This window comes from Ochotona curzoniae, unplaced genomic scaffold (genome assembly GCF_017591425.1).
Source record: "Ochotona curzoniae isolate NIBS_2020 unplaced genomic scaffold, NIBS_Ocur_1.0 contig_2692, whole genome shotgun sequence".
Lineage (NCBI taxonomy): Eukaryota > Metazoa > Chordata > Mammalia > Lagomorpha > Ochotonidae > Ochotona > Ochotona curzoniae.
Window position 1 is genome coordinate 17,557,446 of NW_024465556.1, and position 13,136 is coordinate 17,570,581.

The 13,136-nt window shown below is 42.3% G+C and overlaps 1 protein-coding gene across 1 annotated transcript in view; it reads right to left on the bottom strand.

The window, feature by feature from the left end:
- The window catches only part of USP54 (ubiquitin specific peptidase 54), a 109,416-nt gene that overhangs the window by 11,496 nt on the left and 84,784 nt on the right, over positions 1 to 13,136 (bottom strand). Inside the window, exons 17-21 of the mRNA XM_040975953.1 lie at positions 11,553 to 11,686; positions 9,301 to 9,468; positions 7,209 to 7,328; positions 6,106 to 6,301; positions 1,330 to 2,705 (exon numbers count right to left, since the gene is read on the bottom strand). Of these exons, the coding sequence (XP_040831887.1) occupies positions 1,330 to 2,705; positions 6,106 to 6,301; positions 7,209 to 7,328; positions 9,301 to 9,468; positions 11,553 to 11,686 (1,994 nt within the window). The remainder of the gene's footprint in view (positions 1 to 1,329; positions 2,706 to 6,105; positions 6,302 to 7,208; positions 7,329 to 9,300; positions 9,469 to 11,552; positions 11,687 to 13,136) is intronic.

Here is a 13,136-nt window from a genome sequence, read left to right on the forward strand (position 1 = left end):
TTCTCATGTCTATCTAGTTGAAGAATAACTTTGTTGATAAAAATACTAAAATCTCAGTTATTTTCAGTAGCTTTCTGGAAAGGTAGTGGTTCTAATACCAATGAAGAAACTAGGAAGCTAACTCCAGCTTTCAGGGTCAGTACAGTGCCGCAGCTGCTCAAGCTGCCTACAGGGACACTGGCACACCTTAGAGTGCTGGTTTGAGGCTGGTGGCTCAGCTGCAGAAGCAGCTCCTACTAAAACGCCTGGGGATGAAACAGAAGAGGGCCCAAGTGCATGGGTTCCTGAAACATGGGAGACCCAGGAGTTCCTGGCTCCTGGCTTTGGACTGTACCAACCTTGTCTATTGTGACCACTTGAATCATACGTAACATTTTAGAATTGAAATATATCTGAAACAAAATCACTGAACTCTCATTTCACAGGTAAAACTTGTCTCTGGAATATTATATCTTATCCAAGTTCGGCCTTTGTGTGCAGAAGTGACATGTATCATCTAAGTTACAAACATTTATCATGTCTTTAATTTCCAGAACTAATTTCATGATAGGCACCTGAGCCGTAGGATGCAATCTTCACTGTCCTCTGAAGGGACTCAATGAATGACCAACCTACAGGAAAACTACTTTAAAAATTCCACCAACATCAAACCTAGCACATCCTGAAAGGATAAGAGGAGGTCTAAATATTGTTGGTTCAGTGTGATCTAGAAATGCCCCATGGAGACTTGCCCAAAATGTGAAATGGCACCCATATGGGATGCTGGCATTGCAGGTGGCAGCTTAAGACACTGCCTGGCCCCAACACAGAACACTTTATACCCAGCTGAAGGATGACACTTTTTGTAATATTTTTGATCTCTTGCTTACAGACAACAAATGTTTAAGTACTCCCAATTGTGAGTTCACTGAACGTCTGCCATGTCTGCTATGTTCAGTGTGGAGGGGAAGTTATAGGTTGAATCTGGTTCAGTTCCTAAACTAGGGAAGGATGACTCTTCCTCTCAGTCTCCCTCCTCCCCCGACTTTTGCTAGTCACTCTCCGAGACCTATAAACCCATAAATCATTCTTTAGAACTGCATACTGGAGAAACCATGAGCAAATATTTCATGTTCTGCTTCTTTGGACAGAATTGGTTCCTCATTCTCCACTGTGGCTACAGAAATGTCTACTTCTTGTCCTGAAGACTTTCTGAATAAAATCATAAGTTCCACTACTCCTTTCTAAGCTAGGAATAAATAATATCTGCACTCCTCTTCTCACCTCATCATCCTACTGTCAGTTTATACGTTGGCCTCTGCTTCCCGCTACCCCTCGTTGAACTCTTACCTGTTTGGCTAAGTGAGTGCCAGGCTACGTCCTCCTGCCCCCATCCAGGATATCCAGCTTGAGAAGCCTGAAGACTCGCCTGGTAGAGAGACTCCAGTTCTGAGGTCTCCTGCTCCGTGTCTTGGTTCCAATGTGGATGCAAAAGGATATGATTTCTCTCTGAATAGGTTACACATGTATGGGAATTGTGGGAGGAAGACATAATTCCTGGCTCAGGAACCCCATGTTTAAGCTGAGAATCACACAGCCTGGTGGCATTCACCCAGGAGTCCAGAGGCAAGGAAGACCCCAAGTCGATACTACTGCCCGGCTCCTTAGGCCTAGCATCTCTTACTTGGGACAGCTTCCCTTGATGTGTACCTGACTCTGCCAACCGAGGTTGGCCTCCCCCAGCAGTTTCACCATTAGGCAGTCCAGAGTTCGTGGCAAGAAAATGATGGTCAGCAGGGTCTTCCCAGGAAGGCAGTCTGTCCCTACCGTCCAGAGAGGGTTGTTGATTTGCCCAAGGGCCGTGGCCTTTGCCTTGATCCTGTACAAAAAGAGGCTTCAAGTCAGAGGGAGAAGAGTTCTTTTTTAAACTATTTGGCAAATGTCTTTCCTGGGAACTTGGACTGTCCCTTGTGGAGGCACCTTGCATCCTCTGGAACTGCTCTGTCAGAGAGCGGACAAGTCCCTTGGTGCTGGGAAAGTCGGGCCTGGAGGGCCCCTCACTGCCTCTGTCAACTTTTGAAGTCAATGGCGTTTGGGGGCTTTGGGCTTGGATACAATGGTTAGCTTTCTGCACAGCATCAGGAGAGTGAAGCACAGATGAAGCAGCAGCAGGCAATATGGTGTGGCAGGCCCTGTATGGGGGAAGGCTGGGCTGAGCTGAGGAACCCAAAGGGTGCCCATCTTTCTCAGAGGAAGCTGTTGCAGTGGGATGCGGTCCAGGTATCACCAGAGTCTGGTCAGTGGGCTCCCTCTTTTCTTGGAGCATCAGGTCTTGAGCAATGCTTCTTCCTTCTTGTGGAGGGAACTTGCTGCAGCCGTTGTCATCCCTGTGGCCTTGTGGCTTCCCCTCTGAGGCAGTTGATGGCACCCAGCCAGGAGGAGATGTCTTCTCTGTCCTCTCTGGGGTTTTGGAGAGACCCTGTCTGTGGACTGCAGAGTGGTCACTGCTGTCCACCTCCACTGAAGTCAGAAGCTTCGAGGCAGATCTACTGGGAGAGCGGTGCTGTGGGGCTGATGGGGCAGGTGACTCTGCGAAGAGTGATGAATGTGGCTCATGGCAGGAAGCAGGTGAGTGGAAGAAAGAACTGGCTCCAAACTCTGGGTTGGTGCAGGATTCCAAGTGGGCCTCCTGGCTTAACAATACTTGGAGCGGGACAGGCTGTTCACTGAAAACAAATTTGAGACATCCAGTCATGAGCCTCCATGATGGACAAAAACACTTTGAGAAGTAACTGTTGCTCCCACCTGTGTTTCTAGCTATCCACAGAGCGAGTATTAAACATGAACACAGCGACAAGCGGCACGTCCTATGGTCGGGTCCCATCCAGGTGAAGAGGTAACATGAATTGTCTATTCGACACCCTCCCCAAAACTACACTGTACCCTCTCTGGGAAGTCCCACTTCAATCACACTTTACTTGCAAACTGAAAATACATAAATTGCTAAACCCACAAGCAGATGACACAGAAGGTCAGCAAAGCCTGCAGACACTCAAAGCAAACAATGGAACTCCAGGATGCTGCCCAGGGAGGGAAGTCCTCCTACCTGTGATCCCAAGAGGTGGCCCAGCCAAAGGAACCCCAAGGGCACATGCAGACAATACAGGGTGACCTGGGCTCACAGAATCGCACAGAAATCAACTGTTTCAAAGGTGCTTTCATAAGTTGGATGTTACTGTATTACACCTCAAGATGATTTTTCAAAGTAATAACACTATGATCTCCTTGAAATTTAGGACTAGAAATAGAAATTAATGTTATTTTGCCAGTATTTCACCAATTGTTTTGTTTCTGACCTAACAAACATGCACAGCATATAAATAAAACCTCAATTATCCATATATCAAGTAGTATAACTTCTCTGTAAAGGGTTGAGCTGTCTGAATTGCTTATAACCAAAGTAAGTTTCTAAACTTGAGTGAAGGGTAGGTGTTAGGTACAGTGGTTAAGATACCACTTGGAGCTGGCACCATGGCATAGCATGTGCCTCTGCCTGCAGAGCCTATTTGAGTCCCGGCTCCCCCAGCTCCCTGCTGCTGGCATGGAAAGCAAGAAAAGATAGCCCAAGTGTTTGGACTCTTCTACCTATGTGGACACCCAAAAGTGCTTGGCTCCTGACTTTGGACCCCCAACTCCAGCTATTAAAGCCATTTGGAGAGTGCACCAGCAGATGGAAGAGCTCTCTCACTGTCTCTCCTTTTCTCTGTAACTCTGCCTTTCCATGAAAATTAAACCTTATTTATCAAGATTTATTTATTTTTCATGGAAAGGCAGAATTAAGGAGAGAGGGGAGACAGTGAGAAAGATGCTGCATCTGCTGCCTTATCCCTAAATGGCCCCACCGGCCAGAGCTGAGCTGATCTGGAGCCAGGAGACCCAGATTGAGTATCTGGCTACTGGCTTCAGCCTGACCCAGTCCTGGCTACTGTAGGCATTTGGGAAGTTAACACACAGATAAGAGATTTCTATTTGTCTATCTGGCTGTCACTCTATATCTATCTTTCAAATAGGTTAAATAAATACATATAAATAAAATGTGAATGAGAACACAGGTTGGGTGCTCCTAACCCAAAAATCCAAAATGTTTCAATCTAAAACTGAGTGTCATGTCAATATTCAAAAGTTTCTTGATGTTGAAAACTCTAAAATTTTGTATTTTCAAATTAGGGATGGTCATTCAGTAAAGCTTATGCAAATACTCTTAAATTTGAAAAATGCCAAACTCTGAAATAATACTAGTATAAAGTATTTGGGTAAGGGGTATTCAATCTACATACTATAAACTTTATATATAAATATGAAATAAATATGAAATAAGGAAGCCTCCTGGAAAAAAAAAAAAGCAACATTGTAATGGTTAAGGGCAGGTGCTTTGTATCAAACAGACCTGAATAAGAAATCCACACTTTCAGGGCTGACACCATGGCTCAACAAGCTAATCCTCTCCCTTCAAGCGCCAGCATGCTATACGGTGCTGGTTTATATCCTAGCTGCTCTACTTCCCACCCAGCTCCCTACTTATGGCCCAAAGCCTTGGGACCCTGCAATCAAGTGGCAGACCTGGAAGAAGCTCCTGGCTCCTGGCTTCAGATCAGCTCACCTTCGGCCACTGCAGCCATTTGGGGAGTAAACCAGCAGATAAAAGGTCTTTCTCTCATTCTGTCTATAAATCTGCCTTTTAAACAAAAATGAATTTTAAAAAGATAAGAAAGAAATCAGACCCAGCACAATGGCTCATTGGCTAAATCCTTGCCTTGCACACACTGGGATCCAATATGGGCACAGCTTTTGTCCTGGCTGCTCTACTTCCCCCCCAACTCTCTGCCTGTGGTCAGGGAGGGCAGCAGAGGATGGACCAAGGCCTTGGGACCATGCATCTGTGTGGGAGACACAGAAGTTCCTGGCTCCTCATCGGCTCAGCTTTGGTCATTGTGGCCCCTTGGGGAGTGAATTAGCAGACAGATTTTTCTTTCTGTGTGTATCTCCTTCTTGCTATAAGTCTGTTTTGCCAATAAAAATAAAAATGAATCTTAAAAAATATCCATACTTATGTCACTTACTAGTTATGTAATTTTGGGTGTCTATTTAACCTCTCTGAGCCTGAGTTTCATCATAAGCAAAACATGCTGAAAACAGCTCGCATCTCTTAAATTTAATGAGAATAAAGCAAAACCTACCAAGTGCTTAACTCAGTGCTTGGATCTGACAAATGTTCAAAAACTATCATCTGCTTTAATTATTCTTATTTTTTTTAACAATTATTCTTTTTTTTTAAAAAAAAAGATTTACTTTTTTTTTCCTCGCAAAGTCAGACATACATAGAGAAGAGGAGAGACAGAGAGGAAGGTCTTTCGTCTGACAATTCACTCCCCAAGTGACCACAACGGCCGAAGCTGCGCTAATCAAAAGCCAGGAACCAGGAGCTTTTCTGGGTCTCCCATGCGGGTGCAGGGTCCCAAGGCTTTGGGCCATCCTCGACTGCTTTCCCAGGCCACAAGCAGGGAGCTGCATGGGAAGCAGGTGTGCTGGGATTAGAACCAGCGCCCATATGGGATTCTGGCACGTTTAAGCCGAGGACTTTATCTGTTAGGCCACTGTGCTGGCCCAACAATTATTCTATTTTGAGAACTATTCAAACTTGTTAACAGTCAAAATTAATTTTTACTTACCTTATGTACTCTAAGTAAAAGCCAAACTGCAAGGCTACAACGTGGGAACTACACCATTGGCTTCTAAGGCTTTTTTCCTAGTCTTGGCCATACAGAAGCAAGGCAAAGGAAATACGTACAAGTATAATCATTGTGCTATCATATCAGCCCAGGGATGACTCACCTGCAAGAGTCTACTTATCATGCTCTATTTTTTTCAGCTCCCTAATAACTATTAAGAACCAGCAGTACTAATAGTTTTCCAATGTATGTTCTGATCATACACAAGAAAAGCTTTTCAGAGGGCTCTTATCTCTCCCCCGTAGTCACCACCACGACAATGAGTGCTCTTGCTACAGAGCACCCACACTTACTACCTCCCCTGTCATCCATGGCTAGCATGGTTCCCAAGCACTACCTTGTTGGCTGAGGGAAGGTGCCCCCCTGTGATGGGAGGCAGGCTGAGGGTTGCGACGGCTGCTGCGATGCTTGCTGCTGCTGCATGCGATCCTGCAGGCTCCGTGCTTTTCGAATACTGATTTGCAACTTCTTATCGACTAGGGCTCTGCTGTGCGTGCTAGAGCTGGCACCATGCAGGGCAAGTCTTAGTTTAGCTAAAATGCAAAAGAAAATATAGCAGAAACAGAACACAAAACACAAACAAAAATAAAAGGAATAAAACTGAACTAAAAATGAGCAAATATATGCAGTAAAACTCAAAATATGCAGCAGGAATGCAATGCATGACCATGCATGTGCTGCCCAAGGCACATAGCTGCCTCTGGCTATAAGGAACATTCAAGGGAAGCCAGGGAGGCCAAACACATTAATTCAAATTAAATTAAAACAAAACAAAACAAAAGCTAAACTAAAATGAATCAGGGAGATAAACTGAGTGCTACCATCTTAGAAGTTGCCACTCTTTATTCTTTTCAACTGACCTGTCAGATTCAAGTCTCCATATTCCACTCCCAACTCCCCCTTCCTGCAAGATCCAAACCTGCAGCTGCGTATATACAGCACAGCTGCTAGAGGTCACATTTAAGAATCAGATTCTAAGCCTCAGTCCTTTGCTGCAACTTTATGGTGATGCACAGCAGGAAGGAAGGAGAGAAACAGAATCAATCAAATAGTACAATGGAAAGTCACAGTGCTGGAAAATCACAATCGATTTACTCAGTCTTCCCACCATATGCACCAACTCAGTAGTCAGTGACTACAGAAAGAGCAGACCAACCTCACAGCTGAGGTCTAACAATCTTGGGGTAATAAGAAGGTACACAGAGCTGGAGGATTCATCTGTGGATTCCTGCTGAGGTTATTCCAGTAAATAGCCTTAGGCCATCGGGATGGTGCAGAGCATCCTCGGAGGTCTTACGGGCAACGAGAGCTAAAGGACCTCAGTTTGGGAGCATGAGTGGTGAGGAGACAGAAAAACCATTTTGATCTCTGAGTGACAACACAAAATCTATGGTGAGGTTAGTCCAAGTTGCTGTAGCTGTAGCTGTTAGAGTTACTTACAGATAGCTTCGTTACAGAGCGCCAAAGCTGCAGCACAGTCTCCCTTTTGCTCCATACGCAGCGACTCTTCCAACACTGAGTCTGCCTCTTGCAGGGACCGCTCAAAGCCGTCACTCCTCCCTGAAAGGGCCAGCACTTTTCATTTTCATTACAATTCACTCCAACTTGGGTTACATACTGAGGTTTCCCTGTGGCACATGTAGCCCCTGCTGCTGAGCAGCTGGAATACCCGTGTTCCAACTGTCCTCTCAGAGTGACAGGTAGTCCTCCAAACCAGCAGGACATCCACCTTTTCCTGCACTAAGATCTTATTGAAGCCAAGCAAAAGAGATGTCATTGCTAGCCACAGCTCCAGGTCTTTTTAGAGAGCCCTTCAAGCAAGGAACAAAATATCATCTCTTATACCTAAACCTGCACTAACCTTCCACAATGCAATAAGAGACACCCTTGCCAACTAGTGCCAGAACACCCTAGGCTTCCACTCAAAGCTCCACTACTTTCTGCCACTACTACCTCTCATTAGCACTACTAAATATTTACTTTATCATGGCTTTGCTCACCAAAACCCCCAAAAATTGACCTTCCCAGAGAGTGAACCTGGAATTTTCCTACACTCAAAGTGAACATGTACCAAAGCAAGTGCACAAGACTCCATGTACAATGCCAGATGAAAAGGTTAAGAAACACAGCAAAGGCAACTCTTGCAAATGCACCTTTATTGACATGCCCCTTTGCCTTCTGAACTAGTTCATAACCATAAACTGGCAGAAAGCGTAACATAATAAGTTTACTTCCCCTGTTGTCTCATACCTGTCCCCCCCTCCACCTCCACTTACCTCCAGCAGGACATGGAAAGGAAAGTCTCTTCCACATCCTAACATTCACTTCTTACACTTTTTGGGGTTTTTGAGCACAATGGGAAGTACCAATTAGTTCTGAAGAATTGAGAACACAGGTTCCTGCCTATCTCTAGAGATACGGTGTTTACAATATTTAGAATCAAATAATGAATCGACAAGTTCTTTATAATAAGAGGCGGGTGAAAAAGTTACTGCAAAAATTCTCCACAGAGTTATAGGCAGACTATTGTCACTCAATCACTGTAAGACTTTAATTCTTATCCTCCAGAACTTTAGTACTCCATTCCTTACTCTTCAAGGAGATACTGAACCCAAGTGTTTGGAGAACTGACAATGAAATACAGCCCAACTGTCCAAGAGACAGGGTGAGGGTAGTGTGCTAGAAGCAAGGGTTGCAAGTGGAGAAACATGAAGAACTCTTTTACAAGAAATACAAACCTATGATACCACTATGATAAAATGAGGTCAAAAAGAAAGAAATGATTATCCAATTACAGAGATAGGAAGGAATCAGATATTTGAAAATAATTCTGAAACAAATACTTTGGGAAATTTAAGGTAAAAACTGCCTTAAAATCATAAGAAAACAGAATTAGAGAAATACTCCAAATTAGGATAGCTTAAGTCAAGGAAGCTTTTCTAAGTGTTGATAAAAAGAAAAGTAGTTGACAGAATACAGCCACAGAAATGGCACTGACATCAGCCTTAACACTTCACATCAGTCTTGGCCCCACTTTTTATACCTGGATATTCTGAATAATAAGATTGATATGGAAAGATAAACAGAAATATTCTTCTTGGCCTATTTTAAGATAGACACCTCAGCCTTCTTGAATTCTTATTTTGAATCCTTGTCTCTTGTTGTAAAATGATTTTCTACAGAAATTCAAAAGACAAAAAAGTTACAAAGAGGAGGCTGCTAGAGGAAGTTCAGGTAAAGTCCATGTAAGCAAAAGAGACTATGAAATAAATCATCATGGATCAAAAATAAATCAGGCTTTGTGTGGGGTTCCTGTGTGGTAAATCCACTTCCATGAAACTTCAGAATATCCAGGAAATGTTTCCAGCAAACAGAATTCCCTGGTCCACAAGCATTGCCACTTGTCCTGAACCAGCTCTCACTGGAATGGCTAATATCCCTTCACTAAAGAGCAGATGGGGGAACAAACTCAGGTCTTTTCTTCTACTTTTCTTTCTGGCCCCATAACCCACAACCTAAGGCTCATAATTACCCTGATTCTGCAGTTCATCCAAGTCCATGAAGCGGCTGGGATGAGGGTTGAATCCTTTGGCTGCCTCTAACTCCTTCTCTCGCTTTCTTCGAAGTTCCTGCTCCTGGGCCCGCCTGACCACCTCCTCCTGCAGTTCATCCAGTTCACTTTTTGAAGATATCTCCCCACCTGCAATACAAAAAAAAGGAGGAGGTAAACCAACACATTTCCATAGCCAATACTAAGCACCTGCTGAATTTGTGGCTATGATACCACTTTTCCTGTCCAACAGTTGTCTTCAATTTAGACTTTATGTTATACATAAAGCTTTCCATATCAGATTCAGGGTAGGACTTGAACCATGAATAGTAACAGTAAAATCAACCAACAATAGCAAATATTTATTGAGTGGTTTATAACAATGGGACACCTAACATTTCCTGAGCATTAACCATATGCCAGGAAACTTTGATAACATATATTACTTAATATGCTTATCACAATAGAGGAGGTAAATTCTATTATTACCCCCAGGTTAGAAATCAGGAAGTTGAGCTTCAAAATGAGAAATAATTTCTTTAATGTTTATTTCCATCTACTTGAAGGACAGAGACACAGAGAAGCACATTCTCCAACAGCTGTTTCATAACCCAAATGTCTGCAACAGCCACGGCTAATTTAGGCTGAAGCCAGCAGCCTTGAACTCCATCCAGGTCTTTCATGGTTAGGTGGCAGGGTCCCCACCACTTGAACCCTTATCTGCTGCCTTCCAGAACGCACTAGCAAGAAGCTGGATAGGAAGCAGAGTAGTTAGGAATGGAGCCAGCAATCCAACATGGGATGCAGGTGTGGCTTAAAGGGTAGCTTAGCCTACCGTGTCCCGGGATAAATCATTTGAACTAGGTAACACAGATGGCAAATGGTGCAACTATACTAAAAACAGTAAGTTAAATTAATAATCCATATAGTTAATTATTAAGGAACACTTGCTAGAGGTATTGACGTAGGTTCATTGAGGGAATTTTCACCATCTCTTTAATCAGTCTGTAAAATGCATATGGTAATAAAAGTTTATGTTGGGAAGTGTTCAAAAATGGATCTAAGTAAATCTAGACTCATCTATGTAAATCTAGAAGGAAATCCATGATAAATTGGAAAATTGACAGAATGACATCATTTTATTTTTTTAAAATGATTGTGGCCTACATATATGTATACACACTCATTCATATACTTATGTGAGTACAGAAAAAAGATGAAAAACAACAAACACTAACAATAACAATCCATTAAATTTGAGGAGGCAAAAGCATGTTACTGAATTATTAGATTTATTTCTATAAATTTTTAACAGTATCAAAGTCATCAGATAAAAATGTATTTTGTGCTTAAATAAAATAATCAGACCAAACTGTGAGACATAAAAACTACTTTTTTATACCAAAAGAATGGTGGGGTTATTTATCAACATAAAGAATTCTTTGCTGAGTACTTCACCTATTAAAGAAAGCAGCAGGCCAGAATTGCGGACTGTTAGGAAAACCAGAGGATTCACTCTAGTGTACCAGAAGATGTTGGTTATTCAAAGAGGTGAGTGGGCTTATGCATGCTTGGACATTTCTTAATGTTTGCTCAACACAAAATGGTTAAATATGGTAAATAAACCAAACTATAATTGAATGGGGAAGATAAATTTCTTTCATGGATCTCTAACCGTAACTGACTCTAACCCAGAATTCCAGGAATATCTGCCTCCGCAGTCGTTGCTGGGCTTTGCTAGATGTCAACAACCCATAGCATTCACATGAGGTTCACGCCCTTATTAGTGCTAATCCAAACTTTCAATCTAGCCGTCTCTAAAACCTTAGAGTAACTATCAAGAGAACTACTATTTAGACTAGGGCACAGACACAATGATAAGGCTAAGTTCACAGGCCTCATTTCTCAGCTATACAGCACTTATGTGCGCCCTTTTGATACCTCAATTCACAGTATTAAGAATAATAAATCTGTTTCCCAAGAGGCTGTCCCATAACAGGGAACTTACATATTGTAATAGAAAGAAATGATATTATTATGACAGAAACATTCACGCAACTCTCAGAACACTCAAAAAAGCCCAAATACAAAGCAACTCAGTGCTTCCATACTTACATCCTAGTCATATACTCAAAATGCAAATTTCTTTTAATCTCAGATATAATCAGGGTAGGCTGTTCCCCAAATAGAATTGGTGCTCAGATCCAACCCCTCAAATCCAGTTTCCTGCTTACCTGAGAAAGGCTGACTCTTTGTCCAGCCACTAATGGGTGCTGTAGAATCCACCTCCAGGATGCTACTGCTGTGAGACTTCGGGATATGACGCCAGGAAGGGACAAAGCCAACTGATCTCTTAGCACTTGAATCCCTTCAAAAGAGAACCCAGTCTAATGACAACACTGAGTGGTGAGGACTAGCAGCTTTTCTAGGATTAAATTCCTCTAACAAATTAAGGCTTCTGCTACACTACTTCTGGAAAATTGAAATATCCACTCATTCTATCTTATCTCACACTTCATTCACATCTTTCATTTCTGGCACTCCACAGACATTCCAATCCACTGAATGAATTAATGAAAACACTGCTCTCATGTCTACAGCCTTCCACATTCTTACTAATCCTCTGCAGCATCTTCTCATACATAAGTAAATTGAACACAGTCCTATGGTTAACAAAGAAGAGTGGGAAAATATGAGGATGTGACCGTCCCTTTGAAGAAGGTATAATCATTCCTTCCAAAGCAGTCATACTATTAGGAAACTCTCCAGTATTGGCAATTCACTAAACACATGGCAATTTGAAGTACAAAGAACATAATGAGTGCTACTGGCAGGTAACAATGAGTTTTATCAAACCAAATCACTATAACACAAAATATGGCTATCATTGCCTTCATAAAACACAGAGTTCTCATTGATCCTTAAAACAAAATAATCTATCCCAAAATGGAAAGAATAACAGTTACGGGCCCAGCACAATAGTGTAATGGTTAAGGTCCTCACTGTGAACGTGCTGGGATCCCATAGGGGCACCGGTTCTAATCCCGGCCACTTCCCATCCAGCTCCCTGCTTGTGGCCTTGGAAAGCAGGAAGTTCCTGGATCCTGGCTTCAGATCAGCACAGCAACGGCCATTGTGGTCATTTGGGGAGTGAATCATCAGACAGAAGATCTTCCTCTCTGTCTCTCCTCCTCTCTGTATATCTGCCTTTCCAATAAAATAAATAAATCTTTTTTTAAGAAAAAAAAAAACAATAACAGTTGCGTTTCTTCTTTGATCTTAGCATTATAAAATCTTTTATCCAATTTATACATTCAATAAAAGTTATTTACTAAGCAATTGTGTATCCATTTAATACACAAAGTGATGTTCTGGGATACTTACTGATAGTACCAATGTAACTAGAGTAAAGCAAATTAACCAACCATTTCAGATACCCATTTGTGGATTACTGTGGTGGCAAAAACAATTTTTAAAATCTATTTCTTTGGCATAAATTATACAAATAATACAATCTAAATACCTACCTACAGTTTCCACAGTTATTAAGTATCTAGAACTTGTCCTTCCCATCTATCTGAAAATTATGGAACATTTCATGAAATAATGTCACCTTTGCACAGAGACCATGCTCATCTCCATACTGTTCCACTTTTATCATGCTTGGGGCTGAAGAGACCACTCCAAAGGATAGTAAATCCAAGCGTTCTTTCCTTTCATAAGTGCCTTTGCTTTTCCTCCCATCAGAGGGCGCCCATGGACCAGAAAGTAGAGCACAGAACGCAAAGGGAAGAAATCTCAGGTCTACCTTGTCAAAG